The 23,104-nt window shown below is 42.1% G+C and overlaps 1 protein-coding gene and 1 long non-coding RNA gene across 5 annotated transcripts in view; both read left to right on the plus strand.

Annotated features, from left to right (window-relative positions):
* Positions 1-5,671: 5,671 nt before the first annotated feature.
* On the plus strand, positions 5,672-17,684 carry LOC140251882 (uncharacterized). Its single transcript, XR_011903483.1, has 4 exons — positions 5,672-5,844; positions 12,184-12,267; positions 16,795-16,903; positions 17,509-17,684. It is a non-coding gene; the product is annotated as an uncharacterized lncRNA (long non-coding RNA).
* Positions 17,685-18,854: 1,170 nt separating this feature from the next.
* Positions 18,855-23,104, plus strand: part of GRIA3 (glutamate ionotropic receptor AMPA type subunit 3) — a 139,694-nt gene continuing 135,444 nt past the window's right edge. For 2 of the 4 annotated variants that reach the window (XR_011903529.1, XM_072336380.1), the window contains exons 1-2: positions 19,072-19,455; positions 20,221-20,379. Coding sequence is in view for 3 of the 4 variants with exons in the window: in XM_072336380.1 (XP_072192481.1) it covers positions 19,365-19,455; positions 20,221-20,379 (250 nt within the window). In the remaining variant the exon portion in view is untranslated. Of the gene's footprint in view, positions 19,456-20,220; positions 20,380-23,104 lie in introns of all 4 variants that reach the window. The other 2 variants (XM_072336381.1, XM_072336382.1) reach the window with 2 other exon arrangements.

Raw genomic sequence — 23,104 nt, forward strand, 5'->3', positions numbered from 1 at the left:
AGTATATCCTCTTTACGCCATAAACAATTGATTTTCAAACAAAGATAAGAGAATTATATATTATGTATTCCATCTGTAAAACTAATTAACTCCTTTGATTTAGCTGAGAAAAGTGATGTTTTCTGAAGCTCAGCTTTACTGAAAATTGACCTTTCCATCTACAAACATACCATTTAATTTACAAGAGAAACAAAACCTTCAGAATTGTATTTACTCAGTTACTTTTATTAAAGTCAACCCTTTACAGAAACAATTGTAAATGTGGCATTTAGCTTTTCATATTTTGGAAAGTGTTACTTGAATCTCCACATCCACATAGAGTGTTGCCTTTGAATTAAAAACAACTACATAAATAAGAACAAAGTAGTTTAAGAAAATGGTCTGTATCTAAGGTGTTGTAATTAACCCTTAGCTTTTATGCTTCCCTAGGACTATTTTATTTCTCCTGTGGCTAAGGTCAACTAATGTTCAGTACAAAGAATGAACGTAATGTGTTTTCAAAGGTCCCCCAAGTTCATCAGGAAATAGAAGCAGCTTTTTCTTTGACCTTTAGGAAGGAGAATTGGCAGATTCATTGAGGAAAGCTTTTTTGTCTGAGATATGGAGGCCCCAGTCCAGCAAAGCACTTTAGTATATGATGACTTTAGATGCGTGTAGCCCCACTGCAGCCAATGGGTCTACTCCTGTGCCTGCAGCGCTAGTTATGAAGTTTATTGTGGCTGATCCCTGAGATGTACAGCTGGAATACAGTCCCACTGTGTAATGAACTAAAAAAACCAGCACTGAATAATGGAGTATGCTAGAAGCTGGCCATTTCGGTGTTTGGGGTTGTGCTGCTTTGGTGGTTGTTGTGTTTTTGTTTTGCATTCACACTTTCTGAGATTAAAGAATCTACTGCTCTGGTTTCCAAGTATGGAGAGTGGCCTTGGGATAGAATTTCCTTGTTCCTTCTGTCTCTTATTCACCTGTGTATAGCTACAAGGAATGAATCTTTTAATGTGTCAGTTCTCTAATCAAAACTGTAACAAATGCAAATCATTTGGATGAGAATCCCTTAAAGTTTACAGTACAAACTCCATAGTACAAGCTACAGTGGAAATGAACAAATAAGAGTGCTCAGATGAGCAGAGATTTACACCTGTTCTTTTCACTCCTGCTTCTTCTCTGAAGCTGCATTCTTTCTTAGGAGCTGACAGTGCTAAAGACAGGTAGAAAGTTTTCTGCCTTCTCCTCTGAAGCTCTAATAGGAAGAAGGAACAGAAGCATTCAGTGGATCAGAAACAGTTGTTCTAAGCTGGGCTTGCTGAGGGAAACCTAGTCTCTCACAAGGTATTTGTGCTGCCTTTCCATGTGTGGATTCAATAAGCAACCACAGATCCCTTCCACCAGCTTCAGTGAAGAAAGGATTTACATAAATCCAATAAAAACGCTTACATTTGTCATCATACGATAACATTTCGAACTAGCATGTGGAAAAATCTGCCTAATAGAATTAGCCTGAGAACTGGATGTCTCAGGACGTTTCAGTCAGATTAATGCTAATTTACAACAATTTACAGTGTGAGGAAACTTTCTCTGCAGAATGAATATAGTGGAGCCAGTACAAGAATGTTTTAACTGTTGACAAAAGTGCTGTTGCTCCTCGGATGTAATGAAGTTCTTCTCCCACATACCCTATTCTGCAGTTCTTAACCAGCATTGTCACACAGTCGCTACAAGCCTAAAATAATTGTGAATGAATCCCAAATGATTATTTGATTGTTTTCAATGTTGCGTGCTAATCCTGTGTTTTGTGGACAGAGAACTGTAGGCTAAAATTTAAGTTTGGGAGCTGCTGAAGCAAGAAATTGTTTTGCAGTGGCAACATAAAAAATCCCCTATAACAAATGCAATGTACAATCTATAATGAGGCTACGCCATAAATTGCTACATACAGAAACAGTCTGGATTGCTGAAGCTCCTGTGGTTTCACTAAAAAACAGGTTCAAAAAACCTTTTGCCTATAAAAAGCTTGACCAAAAGTAGACAAGCTTCCAGCATCATTTATTCAAGACTATCATCGTAGTTTTTGACTTGCCTTTAGCATCTGAGCTGAACTTCTACAGATAGAAGCTCATGAAATATCTCAGTGAAGAGCCGGTGTCAACCATGCAGCACGGTACACTGTGTGACTGATATCAGGAGAGCTGTTCAGCTCACTGTACCAGGAAATCCTGAGAAGTAAAACACCTGAGCTTGCTCAGAAAGCACAGGGGAGCCCAATTCAAATGACTCAGCAAATAAAACCAGATAAAATTAACTAAAACAGTCAGTATTTCTTGACATAACCAAATGAAACCTGTCCAGCTTTGGCTTGTGGAGTTTTGTAGCAGCTTGTAGATATTTCCCAGTGCCCTCTCTTACTGAAAGAGGAAGGAAAGCGTGCTCATCTTTTCCTCTGCTCCTGAATAGTAAAAGCAAAGTACCTCATTGGTGTTCTTACAGCAAAGTAAAAGACGATCATCATCTTAACCTATTAGTCCGCTGGTTTTATTTGGTTGAAGTTTCCAGAAGACTCTCCCTTGCAGTTTTTGACAACAGATATATACAAAGAAGAGGTGTTTGCTTCTGCAGTCCTAAATCCGTACAGATTTTCAAACACAATTTTGATGATAAAAGTTCGGTTATTCTTTCCCACAGTCCCAGTAATGCATGGTTCATCTCCATCAGATGACTCTGTTCTTTCAAGTCGTTCAGAGTCCTTTGCACTGTTGCAATCACACTCAACAAAGTAATACATCTCAAAGCTAGCTGGAGAACCCTTTGTAATGTATTTCAAGTGACACTTCTGTCTTGTCATGTGTCATTTGGACAGTAATGAAATGGCAACAGTTGGCACGAAGCTCGAAGGATCAGACTTTATGGATTGGATCAGGCAACACGTTCAGCTTTGTTATAGAATGAAAACACGCATTTGTGGAGAAATCTTATTTTGTGGGAGCTATGATGCTGCTAATAATAGGCAGACAAATCGCCCCATTGCAGCCGGGTTCAACAATCCTTTTAGTACATCCTTTCCCGTTTCTGAAACAAATTCTCCTCTAGGCTCAAAAGGTGAAATAGGGATGTTTGAAAGCCTCATTGCTTTAGAGATGAAAACATCAAAGATAAATGGAAAAGAATGCATGAACGTGAAATGTTGTGTGGAAAAAAGTTAGGTGTATGTCTGTATATTTGATTCTATAAAAGAAACCCCGATAAATGTATTGTTTGTCTTTCTGATTTTTATTCTGAAAACAAATGTTTATAGCTCTCAGAAACCTCAGCACTAAATATTAAGATTTGCTGGAACTTACCCATGTCGAGATAACATATTTAGTAATAAGCAGTGCCTTGAACCAAATAGTAGAAGCAATCTGAGAGTGAATATTAAGAAGGTTCTTTTACTAATGAAGGATCTCCTTAAAAGAGAATTCCAAGAGATAAATACTTGCACTATCAAGCACCAGCTGTGCTGGAGTTTCATGTTTATCTTCTAGAGACCTTGGTTACAAAAAATGTGCCCTTCACTGTTTTGCAGTGGGATTAAATATTTCAGTAAAGGGAATTCTGAGCATCCTTCCTTTTCTTGAAAGGAGAATAAGAAAAAAAAAAATTAAAAAAAAATCTGTATTTGTGGGTATATGCTCAAATATTGCAATATTATTTGTTATTTGTAATGGGATTTGTGAATGGGATTTGTGTTAGAAAACTTATTCATTAGGGACTGCAGATATTGCACTTGCAAATGTAGCTCTTCTGGAAGCAGTTCCAACGTACCAGCAGCATGCAAAGGGGTTCACTGGGAAGGATTTGGCACACAGCATTATCTAACTCTGCTCATATTCCCTCACATTCTCCTCCTTCCCTCTCTTCCCCCAAGGCTGACACAAAATCTTCAAGCAGTTAAAAAGACTGAAGAGGAAAAATAACCCGTTCCCATTTACTCCCTAAATATTCATAAATCCCACGGATGGCAGAGGCAAGTTTGCATAGGAAAACATGACACAGTTGGGTTGTAACCAAACTCAATGTTTGAAAAATGGCAAAAGCTTCTTACCCTAAATTTTAGAGATTAGAATGCAGCGATCTCATGATTCCATTCATTTTCTATCCTAATCTAAGCAGCTGGACAGTATAAAGGTATAAAATTGACCAAAAGGTTATTATTCAAACCACGAGCTGGGTTATCTTGATCAATGGGTATTTCTTGGTTGTGGTGGTTTTTTGTTTGTTTGTTTGTTTTTTGGGTTTGTTTTTTTCATATTGGTTCAGAAAAGTTAAGCCATAGAGAAAGCATCCCAACAAAGAATAGATGCGAAGGGCAAGAAAAAATGAAGCTGTCTTGGTGATGTCATATTTCTTATTTCAGTGTCCCAGTATGTTGTATCACATTTGTGGCTTCTAAGCGGCTTCAAGCTCCTCGCTAACGTTTGATTAAAACATCACACGGTGTCTCGAAGGTAATATGGCAGCTGCCCCCAGACAACTTGAAACAAAAAATAGAGGTGTGAGTGCACCCACACACATACAGGCAGTATTGACTTACACAGAGCTGGTCTTCTGCAGCAAGTGACAGATAGCCGATGAGTCCGGGTCTTTTGGCTGTGCTCCGAAAGCCACTGTTCCTGGCTGTGGATTTTGCTGACTTGTTTGGAGCAGTGTATTAACTCTCGCATAAACTGCCTGTGCACATTTCTCCGTTTTAAATGCGGTTCATTCTTTCATGGTTTTGTGAGCCTCTGTTTGATGACAAAGTAGCTCTTCGCTTGTCAAAGGCTGAATGCCACTTCTGTACAGCGCTGGAGCTTTTTGTGCCTAGCTATCAGTGCATGCCAGTGTTCAACAGCAAAGTGATGAATTCATAAAATGTACTAGCTGCTCGGCATTAACAATTCTACACCACGAGGATGTGATAATCGTACTGACTTTGGAGAAAATGTTTTGGGGTTTCCTATTACAAAAGGTCTCTCTGTCTGGGAGTTGATGCTCTGACCCCGACTAGTACGAGGAGACTTCTGCCGCACTTTCCCTCTCTCTAAATAGTGTGTTTGCTGATGTTCAGCTTCACTCTGAAGGTGCAAGGAAAGGCGTCTTTCCCCCTTTAATGCATACTGGTGACAGGAGGAATTTTCTTTCCCCAGGACTGTGTTTGGTAAATGAGGTGTGCTGAGGATTTGAGCAAATAAACATTCTCACTGGACGTATTTGGAAAGCCGTTTTGAATAGAGCTGATATGCTTGCAAATCATTCAGGTAAGGATGAAACAACAGCTGGCGACCGAGGTGACCAGTAACACTTTGAAAACCCAGAGCCGGTGCTTCATTCATTCAGTATGTAAGGAAGATGGATAGTGCTATTGCCTTTAATTCCTCTTGAGGGTTTTTCGCATGAATATGTATATGCAGGCCCTGCTGTTCCGTTTATAGATTAAGTTTAGAAAAACAGAGAGAGTTTGTTATTAATGCTGAAGCTAGAAGGGAAAAGCGCAGCCATTGACTATGTTTGGCTACAAAGTATCCATTTTATTATGTGCAGTCATTAGCTTGCTTACAACTCAGGATATAGCAGTAAATGGTTATGAAAGTAGTCTTGGTTTTCATTTGCTCGCAGCAATGTTCTCAGGCTTGTGGGAGCACTCAGTGAAGAGGCTGCTGGAGGCAGGTGAAGGAATGTCAGAGAAACCAGAAGAGTTATACACGGTAGTGAAAATTCTGCAACCTGGAGATGTACAGATGGGCGCCTGCATCTGTGCCTCATCGCCAAGTAACCAGGCTACTCGCTCACGGAGCTCCCGCTGCTTTTCCTGATTCATATTGTTTTCAGGTACGTAAATTAGAGACCTGTTGTCAGAGGATATAATTCGTGGCCTAAATGTTAATGCAAAATGCAGCTGCTCAGTGCAGTTGTTCTGTCTGCTTTTACACTGTGTTCGCACGTAGAGTCAGTTGCCTAACTGGGGGATCAGAGTTTGTTTTTCACCTCTCTATTTCAGTTTCTTTCTATCAGTCAAAACGCTAAGGTTTTTTTAGGGAAAAAAAACATGTATCGCATAATGTGTTCTTTGAGGGTTTGAGCCTCTGCCCATTGAGGTCAATAACAAAGCTTCTATTGACTTCAGTGGTACGGAATCGAGTCCCAAGGCTCAAAGAATTGGTGCATTCTTAATCCCTTGGAGCTAGGAGGGAAAAGGGGCTTGTAAATGCATATCCCACTGCCAGGAAATGGATGCCAAGCAGTGAGCAATTCTTGCACCAAAAGCACGTGTACTTTATACCCACATAGGTTTTTAGAAGTCTAAATGGAGGACAGTCCTTCCCTCCCCAAAAGTTACATCTCACCAGTCCAACAACATTGGCCGGATGCATTCTGAGAATAAAACATAACTTTCTAAGAAATATCAAGGCTAACTTTTCTGCCTTCCATTTAATGCATCATTAATTAACAACCCAAATTTTGCTGAATTAATGAGACCAAACGTAATTCCAGCATGTTTATATATGGAGCGGAGCTATAGGCTGCTCACTTTATTATCTCCGCTGCCACTGATCACGTACAGTACATTCAGAGTAAAGTTGTGAAATGATTAACTGCCCTGTTCCCTTATAGCACTTTGCACATTTGATCGATTTCTAGTCATTTCACTCAGCCCTGACCTTGCTATGTAACAGTCACTCTATAGCCCCAAATCTGTGCCTAGTATCCGAATTTATCTCTGAAGAACCAAAAATATATATAATAATAATCATGAAATATTAACTAACCTTTGCTTCTCTTTATATTCTTTTTGGCTTCCTATGGCATGGTTTCACTACTCCACACACAAGCTGTAGGGCTGGATCGTGAGGTATACAATCCTTTCTTAGGCAGAAAAACCTTCTGCTGAAGATGTCAGAACACCCCCAAAATTTGTTCCATGTCTCTTTTTCAGAAAACTGCCCTATTCGGAGGAGAATAACAATCTCTGTCTTTGAAACACTGCAAAACATTACGCAGGAGAAATGAAGCTTAGGCAGGATATAGACAGTTTTCTAATAATCTAAATCCATAGGAAGAGAAGATGATTACTGTGTTTGTGTGCAACAGCTTTCTTTTCCATGCTGTTCCTTCATCAACAGAGCTTCTTTTGTGATCAAACTGCCTTTCATCTCCAAATTGTTCTGGAGAATCTAAATAATGTACTCTGCTGAACAGAAGTCGTTACGGAGCTGCAATCCATGCTAACCTTCACCTGAGCAGTTTTGCCCAGCGTGGGGAATGTTTATCACACATCCTCACTTGGCAGTCCTGCTTACAGTTTCCAGGGTTAAGAATCAGTTAGGGTGGCTTTTGTGCCAGAACCAGACTTCCACTGCTCTCTTGCTTCTGTTTCCCAGAAAGAGCTTGCAGGTGCAGGCTGGATTCTTGTGAGCAGTTTTGAAAGCACTGTGTAGAAGTTTCAGAAGTTTCAGTGTGTTATATGAACATTGGTTATGAACCGATGGCAGGCTTCGAGCTGCTATAGCGTCACTGGGTGTACAATTAGAAAGCCGTGGTATCACACAGAAAATGTCAAAGGCCTCGTATGGCTTTTGCAGTCTGCACTTGGTAGTGAGATTGGGAAGGGAAAGCAAATAACTTTGGTACCGGAAGACCCAAATGAGTTTGCAGAACTGAAAGCTTAAAAGTGCATTTTTAATCTTAATAGGAGTGTGTTTGGTCATTTGGGGGTCGTCTGGAAGCATTCTGTCTTCTGAATCAGAAATATATTTCCTCTGGTAGGGAATATACACATGCATGTAGTGCATTTTTTTAAGATGACATGGTCAAAATAAAATTGTAATAATGCTCCCTTCCTCTTCTTTCATTTGTGATCTCATAACTTAAGAGTCTAGTCTGATATCCACTGAAGTCACCAAGGGTTTCTTATTCACTGTACTCAGTACCAAAACTTTATCTCCAGGATACATCCTTATTTTTCTGGGCATAATCGTCAGATAATCTTGAGGCAGTCTGTGAACCTTGGCAAGTACTGCTGCTGCTGCCAAGTGTTGCCATTCAGTTTCTCTTTTACTTGAACAGCTTAAATGGTCTCGTATGTCCCAAAACCTCAGTAATTTAGCAAAAGCGTTTTGATGAACACCGAATAGAGAACATAGATCTTCCCTGATGAACCAATTTTGGGAACTTTAGTTAAGTTTTGCAATCAAAAATGAACGTTGCTGACAGATATGAGAAGTGCTGTGAGCTGGTCTTTGTGCTTTTATCTTCCAGCTATCGTTCAGAGAATAGAATTATTTCCATCTATTTTAGAAGATCACTATCAGCTTCTTTGAAACGTATCATAATTAAAGCATACGTGAGTTTATAGTTATGGAGTCTGAGATTTGACCAAATGACTCTTAGTAAATTCGAAAAACATGGGAGTAATTCTTGATGATTTTTGAAAAAGCTGGTTCATACATTTTGTAATGAAAATATGCAGAAATTAATTGACTTTCAGTTCATTATTGTGCAAAGTATGGAAAATGCATTCACTGTGAACAAGTGAAACAGCTGGATTGTGGTCTTGTTTTATATGCACGTCTCAGTGCTCATGAAGCTCCCAATGTCATTTCCAATGTGAAATTGCTGTTTTAGCTTGATCAAAGCTCACATTGCCGTTGAGGACGTCAAGGTGTGAGCTAAAATTGCAGAGTATATCTAGAGTACATAACCAAACACATAGTTTTTTGTCTATGTGGAAACATGTCCATCACGGCCTGGTATTCACTTGTGTTTGACAGCAGGTCTGCAGCAGTGTATCTTGGACTGCTAATTGTGTCACTGACTTGAGTTTCTTTATACATTGTCTCGCAGGATATCCTAGAACCGCTTTTGCCTTTCCTGAGTTGCTTCCATCTTCTCAATTACAATGTCATCCCCAAGCTTCTCTTTCCCACTCAGCCAGGGTATTCTCCCCAGAAATCACAGAGGAACTGACACGTTCAAGCAACATCATTGGGCTGATTATTATTTACCTGTAAAAGGAATTTCTATTGACAGCTGACTGAACAGGACAGGGTTCCTCTCACTCTGAGACATATTTTACAATTGACCATTTCTATATCTACCACAATGAAGCCTGCTGAGGTGACATCTTTCAGTGTTCTTCTGCAATGAAGGGTTAAAAGTTGAGTTAGAGTTGCATGAACTGGCAAGTAGTTTCTAGCAAGAGCCAAACGAGAGATGAATGATTCAGAAACTACATAATCCAGGAGTCATTATGATCCAATTAATAGAAAATTAGAATAACACTCTGTCTCCTTGCTTATGACAGAGATTTTACTTGCTTTTCATGCTTTAATACATTAGTAAGTCCATAAGAGAGATATTTATTCTCCAAACTGAATCCATAATCTGACAGGATATATATAGCAAACACATGATTTCATGTGTACCCTAAAGCCAATCTCCTCTTAGAAAACTTTAGGACTGGTGATCTACTTAGAAGACAAATTGAGCTCTAAAGGCAAAGGCAGGTTCAAAGTTCGCGTGTATCTATGCATGAGGGCTTGCGTGATACTGTGTTGGCCCTAACGGGTTGGCCCTAAAGATATGAATAAACTTGCAGTGAAAACATACCCTTTGGTGCTGCTGCCATTGACTTTCACCTTTGACAACAGAATGTTTTCCTAAAGAATAATGAAAACAAGTGTTTTTCAAAAGATCCCAGCATGCTGCTTTTCATATATACTTAATACTTCAGAACCATATAGCAGCACTCCAAAAATTTACAGCACCAAGGAGCCCTATTTAGCAACACCTTTCCATTCTCATTGTTTTTTTTTCCCTCTAACAGCATAATTATGTTAGCAATAAGGAAAGCAACTGTGTATTCATGGTCCAATTTAATAGTCCCCAATACTTAGCTAAAGCACTGCAGTGGATCAGTTGGCGTTAATTATTATACAAGATTAGATTGCAAATAACAACAGTATATCAAAGCAACGTGCAAGGTCTGCCTTGTAACACAAAAGTAAGAACTTTCAAAGTCAAGTTTAAAATTAACACGTTTGAATTTCCTCCTTAATTCATTACATTTAACATATTATAGCCCCAAAGAAAACACGAGTGAGGCTAACCCTTCTGGTATCAAGGTGACAAGGTCAGTTCTCAATTGTCTTTCTTTTAGAGATTTAACTAACTTTAACTAACTTTTATCACTATGAAACTAACTGTTGAGCTGGTTGCCTCTCAGAGTCAGTATCCACAACCTGCGTATAGATGGCAAAGATGTAGTTTCTGAGCAAGAGTGATTTTTACATCAGCAGACCTCAAGTTAGAACTATAAGGCGATCGATCTCTCTGCCACTCTACCAAAAAAGAGTGGTCTGTTCTCTTTCATTTTATACTTTATAATATATGGGGAACAAATAATTTATGAGAGATTTTAAATAAAAATTCTTGTCTTGCTTCTGCTGTTGTTCCCTACTCAAGACTATGGATGTGTCTACACACCCTACAAAATAAGCTCTTAGACTTAATGAAAGACCACTGAAGTCAACAGAATGATGCTTAATGAAGGTAATGTTTTTTAGATCAGGCTACTGCATCACAAATACCAAGGAAACAGCACATCACTTAGAAAAGACGGATTTTGCTTCATTTACTTTTATTGTTTTGCATCTGATAAGATACAAGAATGATTATCTGCGAGGCTCTATCAGACAAGTCCAAATATTTTTTCTTTCTTACAGATTGAGTATCCAGTAATGGGTTTATGTTTCAAACAGTTCTCCTTCATACTAGAGGGGTACCAGGTAGAAAGTGGAACCACCACAGAATATTTAGAATAACATTTAGAAAAGAATAATGTTAAGAAAGTAATATAAAAGATAAAGTAACTGCTTAAAGAATGAAAAATAAGTCTTTCAAGATTCCTATACATACATGGTAGTAAGAAAAATCACAGGGCTCCTCATTTCAGCTTAATTTTGCACACTTGAGGCATGGTTATTCAGGGGGTTCATATGCAGTTGAGCTAAATAGTTTTAGGGAAAAAAGTTCAAGATTATAGAATCAATTTTAAACAACAGAAAACTTCTGCATTAACTTTATTCTTAAGGAATGGCTGGAAGGATTGTGGGGTCTCCTACCTAGTTTTTAAACAAAAGACATGCAAGGTTGAAAGGAGTGCAGTCTGGTATGCTGGCCAATCTGTGTGCCATGCAAAATATGGTATTTCATTTACACTGCAGAAAAGTCAAAGAGAGTCCACGTACACTACTCTAAAGTAGCAATGATATCACTGATCTAAAGTACTTTACACTGAATGAAGACTTGGCCCAGTATATTTGAAAAGCAACACTAAGAACTGGGTAACTATGAACACCAGACAGACAGATGACTCTTCCTAAATTTTGCTAGTCAGTCACACTTAGACAAATGCTTTCAGACTTGCTGAAAGTAATGGCTATGTGTGCAACACAGAGCCTGGGCATCAAAAATAGGATGCTGTAGATACATCACTGGTTAGAAAAGCTTCCTGAAACTGGATGTTTGCTGATTGTACCTTCATGTTAGTGCTTCAGTGCTTACTTAGTATTACAGAATTGCAGGAGCTGGAAGGGACCTCAAGAGATTATTGACTGTTTATAAGGACAAAATAGAACTCAAGTAAAAATAAGACTCTAGCAGTTTTTATGTTCAACAGTAGTTTCAAGTTAAACTGATAATAAAACAAAATGTAGCCGATGATGATAAATATCTATTTTCCTGCAAATTGGGTCTGTGGACTCCTTGGGGCTCAGGGGCTACTTCTGAAGAGTCTGCAAAAAGTAATTAAGAAAAGTATATCTATTGTCAGTCAACTTCAATTTGCTATATAAGAACCATGTCAGATCTATTGGAAAATGCTTAACACTCTTCAAATTGATATAAGGTGAGAATTGCTTTCACAAAACCATTTTGCAAGGTTGCTTTTTTTTCACTTCTGATGCCTTCTATTGTGCTGAAAGAGCAATCAGATAGCTAGTCAATTTTATACTGTGGCTATCAGGATCCAGTGCAATTGCAACAAGGTGCGAGTTACAAAGCCAAACAACTTTTAATTGGGAATAAGAATGTTAGAAAGCATTAAGAACACTTCTTTTAACATGGTATTTATTATGAATATATATATATATATATTTTTTTTTTTTTCAGATGAACTACTTTGTTTTTGAAAGACTTGGTGTCTCCCGAATGCTGCAGATTATCAGAACCATATTGCTTTGTTCGCATCAAGGTGTAAGTGTATACAACTGTAGCCATCTTTGTATTCTCAGTTAATCCTGCTGAAATTGATAGAACAAATCATGCTGGGTGGAATTCATCTCTGTGCAGATGGATAATGCAAGTCCTTCACAATAGGACACAATATGGCTTAAAGACTGTGGATTAGATATTTTAGTATACAGAGGTCAGAATCTCTGGCCTGTGGGTTAGACTGTGATGTTACAATCAGATATATCTCTTCTTCCTATGGTTTTCCTCTCTTTCTTTCTCAGATTCTGAATTGTTCTGTACATTTCCTATGCAGACACTTTGCTAGCGTTTGTATTTTTCTACCTGTTATTATCCTGTTAGACCTTGAGATGCTGTTGAAGTTGGGTGATATGGGTGATGTCTCAAGGTAAAAGAAAAAAAAAGGTCTAAAAGTACCAGTGATGCTCATTCTTCTCACAAATGCTTTATGTGCTTCTTTCTTCTGAAGAAATACTTTCTTTCCATGGAAGTTGTGCAGGAAATTCCTTTCACCATCAAGGTGGTATTTCTTGGCTAGTGACAAAGCAAGGGAGAGACAAACACCCCATAGTCTCCAGAACTGGTGGGGACAAAGCTTTGCTGTTAAATTTTGTTTCCATATTAGTACAGTGTCTATATGAAGTGAATTCCATACTCTAGTGCTACAAAGGTTCAATCCAGAAGTAAAACCAGAGGTTCTTTGAATCTAACAGAGCTGAATGTCAGTTTCTTGCATAACTCTTAAAATAACTTTAACTACCTGAGTACTTCCTTTAGGGAGGGTAGGAATCTCGGTGATCAAGTGGAAGAGGGCAAAACTGGAAATCTTAAACTTCAGTAAAACCTGTGAATTCTGAATGTCTAGACATCCCTTTCTAAGAATCTTTGTACTGTTTTCCAAATACATTTTCACTTTAAAAAAAGCCATTGCTAGAGATGTGAATTGAGCTGAGCTGAGTTTTGGTAATATACAAATAAACACTGGGAAGAAAGCAGACTATTTGACTGGCAAGCAGTTATCCGAAGTGATTATTCACTACTTACAGCTAAAGGAGATTGTCTTAAATAATGCCTATTTCAGTAATTAAATCCAGAATTAAAATTTTTTGAACTGGATGTAACTCTCAAGATTGCTTGCAAACAGTATTCATAGGGAGGGGGAAAAAAAGAGAGAGCGGATTCACTTTATTAACAGTGTATAGGGGATGCCACTACATTTTTATTTGATTTACTGTTTCCTTAAGTAATAAATACAGATGAGCACAGCAAAAGTAAGGGTTTAAATAAGAATTGCAGGGCTATGTTATGCCAGCAGTGCCTAGTGTACGATTCATCAGAAAGCAGAAGGTAATATAAATTGTTTCTGACATTATGGGACTATAATAACCCTACATTTCCACCATCCCCCTAGCTCTTAGGACTAGAAGTATGCATCCTGAAAATACCACAAACCCAAGAAAAATGAAGACATTTGTACATGCTGACTGTTTCCACATTTGTCTTAGTTGTGCAACTGTAGTATATATAGATTATTGCTGTATCAGTCCATGTTCAGGTCTGATAAAAGTTGCTGCAGGAATTTCTGTCTGCTACTTAAGGTTGAATTAGTCTCCAATAATGAAGTAATGACTTCTATTTATCAACGAGTTTCCTCTTTGGGCCTGTTCTTATACAAATCTTGGTCATCCTTCCGTGAGCTAGAACATATTCCTAAATGCCTGACAAAATTATCCTGCCAGGATGTAATGAATAACATTCTAGCTGCAGTGACCGAGGTAATAAACCTGTCATACGTTTCTTTGGTTCAGGATTTCACCTTTTTACTATTCTTAGCAAAACAACTAAAAATGAAAAAAGAAAAAGAAATGCCAACAAACCAGTGTTTCAGCTGGACTCCTATCCTGTCTCTGCAGAAACTTTCAGAGGACAAACAGACTGTATTCTCTGATCATGCATAGGAGTAGGAAGAACAGGTCTTTCTTGAGGCATCCAGCAGCTACTTTTTGCCATGAATTCTGAATATTAATCCCAATGATTTTTTTCTAGTTAGTCTAATGCATGTACTCTGCTAATCATATCAAACTTCAATGTTTTAAAAACAATTATTTTTGCCAGTAATACCTTGTAGAAGGCAGCTTAATAGATTAGCTATTAACTGCATAGCAGAGTACTTCTGTTAAACTGTCATCTGCTGCTTTTTAATTTGTGTGTCTCTGTAACTGCTTGGAAATGAAAGGTAAATAAGAGAGCTTCAGCAGTTAGCTCCCACTCCTAATCAAATCAAATCTTAACTGCACATCCTTTGACCTGCTCTCCAAAACATATGAAGCTGTAATGTCTATATTCATTCTCCCTCTCCTGACACTGTACTTTCCCCTTGACTCCAGTTATCTGTGGTTCCATCTTCTTCCTAAATCCCCTTTCATCTTTGCTTCTGTCTCTCCCCACTATCATTTCTATCTGTAGACTGTCTATTGTAGAATTAATCAGTTAAGCTAATCAAAATGCTGAGATTAATGTAAAGTTCGGTCAATTCTATCTCCTGTTTTTATGAAGAAACAAACAGTTAAAAACAAAAAATAATCACAACATAATTGGTAATACATTTATTTATAGATTCATAGAATCTTTTGAGTTGAAAGGGACACTTAAAAGTCATCTAGTCCAACTGTGATAAACAGGAACAGGCCCAATCAGGTTCTCAGAGCCCAGTCCAGCCTGACCTTGAGTGTCTCCAGGGACGGGGCACCACCACCTCTCTGGGCAACCTGCACCAGTGCCTCATTATCCTTACTATGAAAAACTTTGTCCCTTATGTCCAACCTTAATCTCTCCTCTTTCAGTTTGAAATCATTTCCCTATAATCACAGACCCTACTCAAGAGTCTGCCCCCTTCATTTTTATAGCCCTCCCCTTTCTGTATCTACAGACAGGCCACTCTCAGGTCTCCCCACAGCCTTCCCTTCTCCAGGCTGCACAGCCCCAGCTCTCAGCCTGTCCTTGCAGGGAGGTGTTCCATTCCTTGGATCATTTTTGTGGCCCTCCTCTGGATGCACTCCAACAGCTCCGTGTCTCTCCTGTGCTGAGCACTCCCCATCTGGATGCAGCGCTCCAGGTGAGGTCTCATGGTGCAGAGCTGAGGGGAAGATCCCCTGAGCTTTGCAAGCCACACTACTTTGGATGCACCCAGTGCACAGTGCTGGCTTATGCCCGGCTGCTACCCACCAGTGCCCCCAAGTCCCTTTCAGCAGGACTGTGCTCCATCCTCACATTTCCCAGTTTATACAGGTAGCAGAGGTTGCCATGAGCCAGGTGCCAGACCATGCACTTGGCTTTGTTGAACCTCATGTGGTTCTCCTGGGCCCATCGCTCAGTCTGTCTGGCTCTCACTGGATGGCATCCTGTCCCTCGGGCATGTTGGCTGCACCACACAGCTTGGCATCATCTGCAAACTACTGAGGGTGTACTCGATCCCACTACCAGTATCATTGATGAAGATGTTATAGAGCACAATTTATTGACATTTATAAACTTTTGAGGTTGGTAATGGGAGAAACAACAATTTATAGATAATCACTATCTGGCACTCTCTCTTACAAGTGAAAACAGGACTTAGAAAAGTTAGAAAGTCAGCTTTGTGCTGCTAGGGCAAAGCTAGCTAGAGTTATAGAATCCCAGTGTAGATTTTGCCATGACTTTATGCGAAAGCCATGAGTTTAGCCTAGTAACATCAGAAAGCTCAGTGAGAACACTGTGTCCCAAATTCTACAGCATTTTTCTAACCCAGTATTAGACATTACAATGAGAACACACTAGCTAATTATAAATCATTACCTCCTCTTGATCAGGTAGACAGTACTCAGAATCCCCTGGTGTCCTAGGCCACCATAAATCATCTAAACATGAAGCTCTGATTATCCTGCAAGATCTCAGTTGCACTTAGTTAGGAAAGGTGTGGGAAAACATCTGGTATGACCTTGGTTACCATGGAACTCATTAACTTGAGTCACTGAGCATCCCAAGTAAAGTATGTGAACTATGTGCAAGGCGTTCATATCCACATAAAGCCAAATAAAATCGTACTGTTTTTTCCTAAGATAGACTGGGTTCACTGTAAGAAAGAAACAGGGATGAAGTCTCTTTGGCATTCTCCAATATCTGCATGGTATGGCTGCTGTACCATTTGTGTCTAGAAGTATCACCATGAGACTGATTGCCTAAGCAAAAAATAAATGAAGCACGTGTTGAAAATGCTAAATAGTACTGTGAGTGTTAGGGGTGGGCTTCAGAAGGAAAAACATGATAAATGACAATTTGTTTGTCTCTTAACAAACGTTCATCCTTGATTTTAACAAAACATTCTGACGTGAGTCTGTGAAGCACCATTTTATTCAGGATGAGGTGCTCATCCAACTGGCTGTTCATGGAAATGAGATACTGTCCTATGCCTTCATTCCTGGTTATTTGTGTCTTCTCTTGTCCTTACATTATAATGTTAAATGCAATTTCTTTCATGGTTTTTTTTTTCAGTACATCATCATCAGAGGTGGCAGATAGCAGGAATACACAGCTGGAGGGACAGGAAGAACTTGGTGAGAGCAAGCGAGCAGGAACAGAAGTGAACAGTAAAGCTTTGAAGGTAACAGAGCACTGGAACAGGCTGCCCAAAGAGGTTGTAGAGTCTCCTTCTCTGAATAGTCAAAACCCACATGGATGCTTTTCTGCGCAACCTACTGTAGGGAACCTGCTTCAGCAGTGGGGTTGTCCTGATGAGCTCCAGAGTTCCCTTCCAACCCCTGTGACTGTGACTGCAGGACTGTGTGAAGACTGTGTAAGAAATGGGCTGAAGATAGGTAGAAGAGGCAAAAGTGAAGTAGATTTTTAACCAGGAAGGCAAATTATTAGCCTGCGAGAACAAACTTTTCACAAGTATCTTGGAATTCTAATGTTCACATACCTGCCTGTAACTATCAGGTCTGCTGTGCTTACTGAAGGACATTTGAGAGAGGTGTGCTCTACAGTAAAGCCCAGCTGTTGTTCATGGTCTTAATTCTGAATCTGAAAATTACTACCTCAGTTAGCTGGGTAAGTTACTTCCACTGATATTTAAGTTTCTACATCTGCAAGAAAAGAATACAGTTCTGCTTCACAGAGGTGCTTAGAGGAATTCATAGATAATATTTGTAGAGCGCTTTGAGTGCAATAAATACAAAGATGGCACTTATGTTCCACATATCTCTACAGATAACCACTGATTTCTTCAAAGAGATAAAGTGACGACAGCTATCTCAACCTAAGCAGGGAACATTGCAAGCCACCCCACAGCCTGGTCTCTACCCCTGCCTGAGTTGAAATGGACTCCATCTTCTGGGAGTGATTCACATAAAGGAACACACAAGCAGCAGCCAGTGCGTGCAACTAGAGGTAAGGTAGTCACATTTATGCTGCTAAGGTGATGCAAGTGTTTAATGCTTCACGACTATGATGCCCTTTTATTCATACATGTCTTTGGCTTCCTTCAGGAGTAGTGGTTTGAAATGGTGATGTTCTTTGGTGATCTGTGCAGTCACCTGCCCAGTGTCTTACACGAGCACTTAGATGAGAGACAGCCAGTGTCACTGGCTGATTATTTTGCAATTGCAAAGCCAAATGCTTTCAATACTATCCCTAACTCAACTGAACAGAGAACAAAGACCTACCAGCTTGAGATTAGGGAAAAGAGACAGTGGAGGACCAAAGGAAAGTGACCTGCTGAAATTAGAGGAAAAGGAACATTAAGAACTGGAGAACAGTCTTCCCTGGGTCTGGGAGATGGACTGAGTGACCCAATATCTCTTTTCTATTTCCATCTCGCACAGTGAGCCTCAAAGCAGCAAAAAAAGAAAAGCGCTGCAGGATCCTTCCAGTGAGGTGTCAGAGAGACAGGTGCAAGATGAGCAGTCAGGGAACCAATCTCCAAGCAGAGGCACACCAGTTCCCTGCGTGTGCATTGGTGCTGGCACACAGGCAGGGGCAGTGGGTGTCTGCCTGCAGCACTGCCCCGTGCCCGCTGCTAGGCCACAACTCAGCTCTGCACCTGGGAGAGATGCTCTCAGTTTGTCTTTTTCCAGCACGAGGGACAACAAGGAGACTTTGCTGGATTTCATTCCTTTAGAGGAGCTTTGGAAGGACCGAATATCCTCCTGTTAAGGGAAGGGCTCGTCCCCGGCTTTAGTCGCTTCAGGGCTCTGCGGGAGGATGGATGCGCTGAGCACCGCAGGGGGCTGAGGGCAACTCCGCCTCGGGGCGGGCAGCCCCGGGAGAGCTCTGTCCGCTCCCCTCTGCGGGGCCGCGGGCCCTCACCCGCATCCCCGGGGCCACCCTGTTCCCGCGAGGGCAGCCCGGCCGCCCCAGCCCTGCCGCCCCGCGGCGCCCCAGCCGTGCCCGGGCGGGACCCCGGGCGCCTCCCCTCCCTTCACCCTCGCCCCGCTCTCTGCTGCGCGGCCCCGGCTCTCCGCCTCCTCCCCTCCCCTCAGGCAGCGCACGCACCGCACTCACACACACACACACACACACGCACATACACACACACAGACACGCAGCGGCGATGCAGCTTTAAAGGGACAGCCGCAGCCCGCGGACCGGCCCTCGCGAGGCCGCACAGCTCCCGACGAGCGCAGCCCCGAGCGGTGCCGCCCCGAGCGGCCGGGAGACGGCGGGGCCGGGCGGGCCGAGGGCTGCGCGCCCGCCTCCCGCCAAGTTTGATCGATCACCCCCTCCCGGGCCGGCTCCGCTCCCACCATCTTTGGGGGAAGTCCCTGCGCTGGGAGGGGGGGGGTGGGGGGGGCTGCTGGAGACGGGGGGAGAAAGGCAACCTGACAGCCAATGAGCCCTGCCCGGCTGGGGTGAAGGCAGGAGGAGAGGGAGCTGGGGAAGGGAAAGAGAAAAAAAAAAAGAAGAAGAAGAAGAAGAAGAAGAAGGGAAGCGAGGAGGGGAGCATCCTTTCACTACCTCCGCCAGCATCGCCTCCACCATTGACACCGCTCCGCGCCTCCGCTCGCGCCCATCCATGCCCGTGCCGCCCGTTCGGTGTTAGGGCTGAACCGCAGCGGCTGAAGAAAATGGGGCAGCGCTCGGGCCGGGCCGTGCTGCTGCTGCTGGCGGGGCTGCTGGGCGAGGCGCGGGCAGGATTCCCCAACACCATCAGCATCGGTAAGCGCTCCGCCGCCCCGAACCGCGCCGGGCGGCGTGGGGAGCCGGGGAAAGGTCCGCACCCGGCGCCGGGAGCGGTGCACGGCGGTGCCCGGGATGCGCTCCGTCCGCCTCTCAGCGACGCAGGGTTTGCTCTCCGTGCTCCTGCGGAATCGCGCCCTGAGGCAGCGCATCCCGTGCCGCGGAGCGCTGAATGGCCGTGGATCCGCAGCGACGTGCCCCGAACCTGCGGCCGAATGAGCCGCGGGGCTGTGCGTGAGAGGAAACTTGCTTTTTTTTTTTTTTTTCGCTTTTTTTTTTTTTTTTTCTTCCCTTCCTCCCTGTCGGGAGCGCTCAGCCGTGCGCGCTCCTCCAGCCCCGCTTCCGCACGGCTTGCAGTCCTCACCGCACCGCGCCGTGCCCACCCCGCACCCCGCCTAGCCCGTGCCACGCAACCCCTGGCATCGCTCCGGTGGTCTGCACCGCCGCTCCCGGGCTGCGCTGCCCCCGTCCCCCGCGGGGTAGCGGAGCTGGCCGCGTCGCGGTGCTGCGGCTCCGGGTGGCTCCGGGGCACCGGGCTGCGATGTGCGTGTGCCTCGCAGCCCAACTTCGGGCTCGGAGCGTTCCGTGCGCGCCTCGCCACAGCTGCACGCTCACAGCTTGCGCTGTCCGTACCCTGCCGAGATGCGCGCTATGCAAATGTAACTTACTGCCGCTGCCTGCGCTAACAACCCGCTCTGAAATGCCTTCTTCCTTCTCTTTTTTTCCGGTTTCTTCCTCTCCTAGGTGGACTTTTCATGAGAAACACTGTTCAGGAGCACAGTGCGTTTCGGTTTGCTGTGCAGTTATACAACACAAACCAAAACACCACCGAAAAGCCCTTCCATCTGAACTACCACGTAGATCACTTGGATTCTTCCAACAGTTTTTCAGTGACAAATGCTTGTAAGTAAATACATGCTTTTAAAAAAATACGTTTCTTTGTTATCTGTTATTCCAGTCCCTTTGCCCCCGGCAGCCTGGAGTCCCTCTTCATGCGATACAGTGCAACAAATGTGCGTGCTGCCATCAGGCTCAGTGGATTTGCAGCATTATGTGGTTGAATAATACCTTAGGGAAAGTTCCCTCACCACTTTCCCCCTCATTTTTAGTTTTATTTTCCAGAAAAACAACCAGGCTGTGCATATGGCATCACTGTGCAGCTGTGATCAGTGGATTGCCACTGAGATAGATAGCATCTCTTCTCTGCTGAGGCTCCAGCCTGGCTGTTTGCAAATAATACTATATAGGAATAAAATGGGAGCAGCTGATCACAAATGACCTTCAGGAACAGAACTAGAGGGGCTTACATACCTCCTCTGACCTGAAAGACTAGCTTCTTTCCTTACAGTGAAGTCCTTTTAAAAGCTGAGAAGTCTGTCAAGTGATGAATGTCTTTAGAGCTGAGGGGAGAGAAGATGGAATCAGAATGCTTAGCATCACGAGAAACAGCTCTGCATGAGAAATGCATCTGTATAATTTGAGCCTTTATTAACAAAGGAAGCAAAATAGAACTTTGAGTGGTGGTAATGTGTTAAAATGCCAAATCCCATTCTGAAAGACTGGTGCGTGTTCCGCATTTCAAACAGCATTCCTTTATCAGAAGTGGTTCCCGAATATGTGTTCTACTGATGTGTCTATATTCAGTTTTATGCAGTTTTTATCGTAGGCTTTTGAAAATGAATGGAGTCCTCTTGCAAGGTAGTTGCGTGCACCTGGCAGCACACAGAGATACATCTGTGCGTGATCTGAAGGACCTCTGAGTGCAGCGTAGTAACTTTGTGCTACAAACAAGATTCCTCTCCCTACACTCTCAGGATAACATTTTGAAAGAGGAGGCATTGTAGTGAAATACTGCACTGAAGTGTCAGTGCACTGAGAACTGCAGTCTCCTATTTTACAACGGTTTCATGATTGAATAGTCTCTTTCGGTTTTGTTTGTTGGGGTTAGGATTGTTCTTATCATTTCTTGAGTATCCTTCCCAGAATTCCAAGGTATTTCCCAAGAAATGTGGTGGTTATGAAATACGTTGTAAGGAAATTCTTGGATAACTTTTGGGTTGATACTCTAATGTATCCCCCATGTGACTGCTTCATGCTAATGCAGCACTACACTTTATAAAGGGCTTTGAAGTAGGACCTTTAAAAGTTGGGGGGTGTAATTATATCCAATTAAAATATTTGTAAAGTAGGAAAAAATTGGGTAAATAAAATTGTGTCTGTACTTTGCATCTTATTTTACTAATCCTATCCTGCCTCAACAGCTCTTACAACAAACATCTGACTATTAATCCTTAATCAGTGTAATCCCTTCAAGAGGGTTATATCTCACACATAGTCTCCTAAATATCAATTATATGGATTTGAACTAAATACATTAAACTGCTCGAGCGATTAGTGATTAATTGTTTTTTAAAAGTTCTCCCAGCACTTCTTCACAGATCCCACCAAGACCAGTGAACCACACGCGCCTTCAGAGGCAGCCCATGTATTATTTAGTCAGCGTGCTTCTCATCCTGTGACATCTAATGATTTTTGCTGTTGCTTAGTGAAAGCCGGGGTGATAGTAGCAGGATGAGCTGGTTTTCTGTAGGACAGGGCTGCATATTCCAACACATATTGCCACTGTAGTAAAATTTGGGAAACTCAAACCTCTGGAGAAACCACAGACAAGGGAATACCAACCTACAGTAACCTATTTAAAAATAGAAGATGTGAAAAAGGAAGCAGAAGAAAGAAAATGAAAAGGTGACCTTGGCCATAGCTATGTTAACCATCTGGTAATAGTGTTGGTAAGAAAATAGTAGCGCGAGTGGAAGTCTCTAGGCTGATAGGTCTCAGTAGCTCAAATTAAAATAGAGACAGAAAGAAATAGAAGAACAGTTGCTCTTTCCAGATCTGCAAGCAATTGTCTTTGAAGATCAGAATGCTCATACACATCGATGCACCAGGATGAATGATTTAAGCCCCTCATACTACATGGCTAACATGTAAAAGATGCTGGCTCCCAAGCCCCTAATCCTATCCTTGCTTCCTCCTGGAGTGGCAGATAATTTCAGGGTGCTGCCACGAAGGAATTCTTCCCACAACATTTTTGCTTCTCTTGAAGATAAGCATAAATTGTCTCTGGTGCTGTCACACAACCTTTTGATCAATATTTGCAATTGGCAGGAGTCCATATGAGAGAAAGCTGCAGTGACTCTGACTGCCTGCACCAGAGACAAAGGCTGTGACTGACTTTGTGATGGGATATATAATGGAGCTGAAGGGAAATCAGGCAGAGTAGCCTGTGTGGGTTGAGCCTAGTGCCTCTGAGAGGCTGTACCCATCAGCTAATAATCTGTATTCTTTGCTCTGTGTTGTACAGTACTAGCTGTAGTAAGTGTTCGTGTGTGTAGGAATTGGGCTCTGCTTAGAAGAGACTTAGGTTTGTACTGTACAACTGCACATCCTACTTGCTGCAATCTGGTGCATTCCCAAGGCAGGAAAAAAAAAATCTCTTCTAAAGTGTCCTCATGAGCCAGAGATAAAAGGCCCACCTCTAGTAGGCTTGATTTGGCAGTATCCCAACATGAGAACAAAGTTGTTTAGAAGCAAAAGAATATTCCTGCCCTAAACCCCTCCTTCACAA

This window comes from Excalfactoria chinensis, chromosome 4, assembly GCF_039878825.1.
Source record: "Excalfactoria chinensis isolate bCotChi1 chromosome 4, bCotChi1.hap2, whole genome shotgun sequence".
In the NCBI taxonomy this organism is placed as follows: Eukaryota; Metazoa; Chordata; class Aves; order Galliformes; family Phasianidae; genus Excalfactoria; species Excalfactoria chinensis.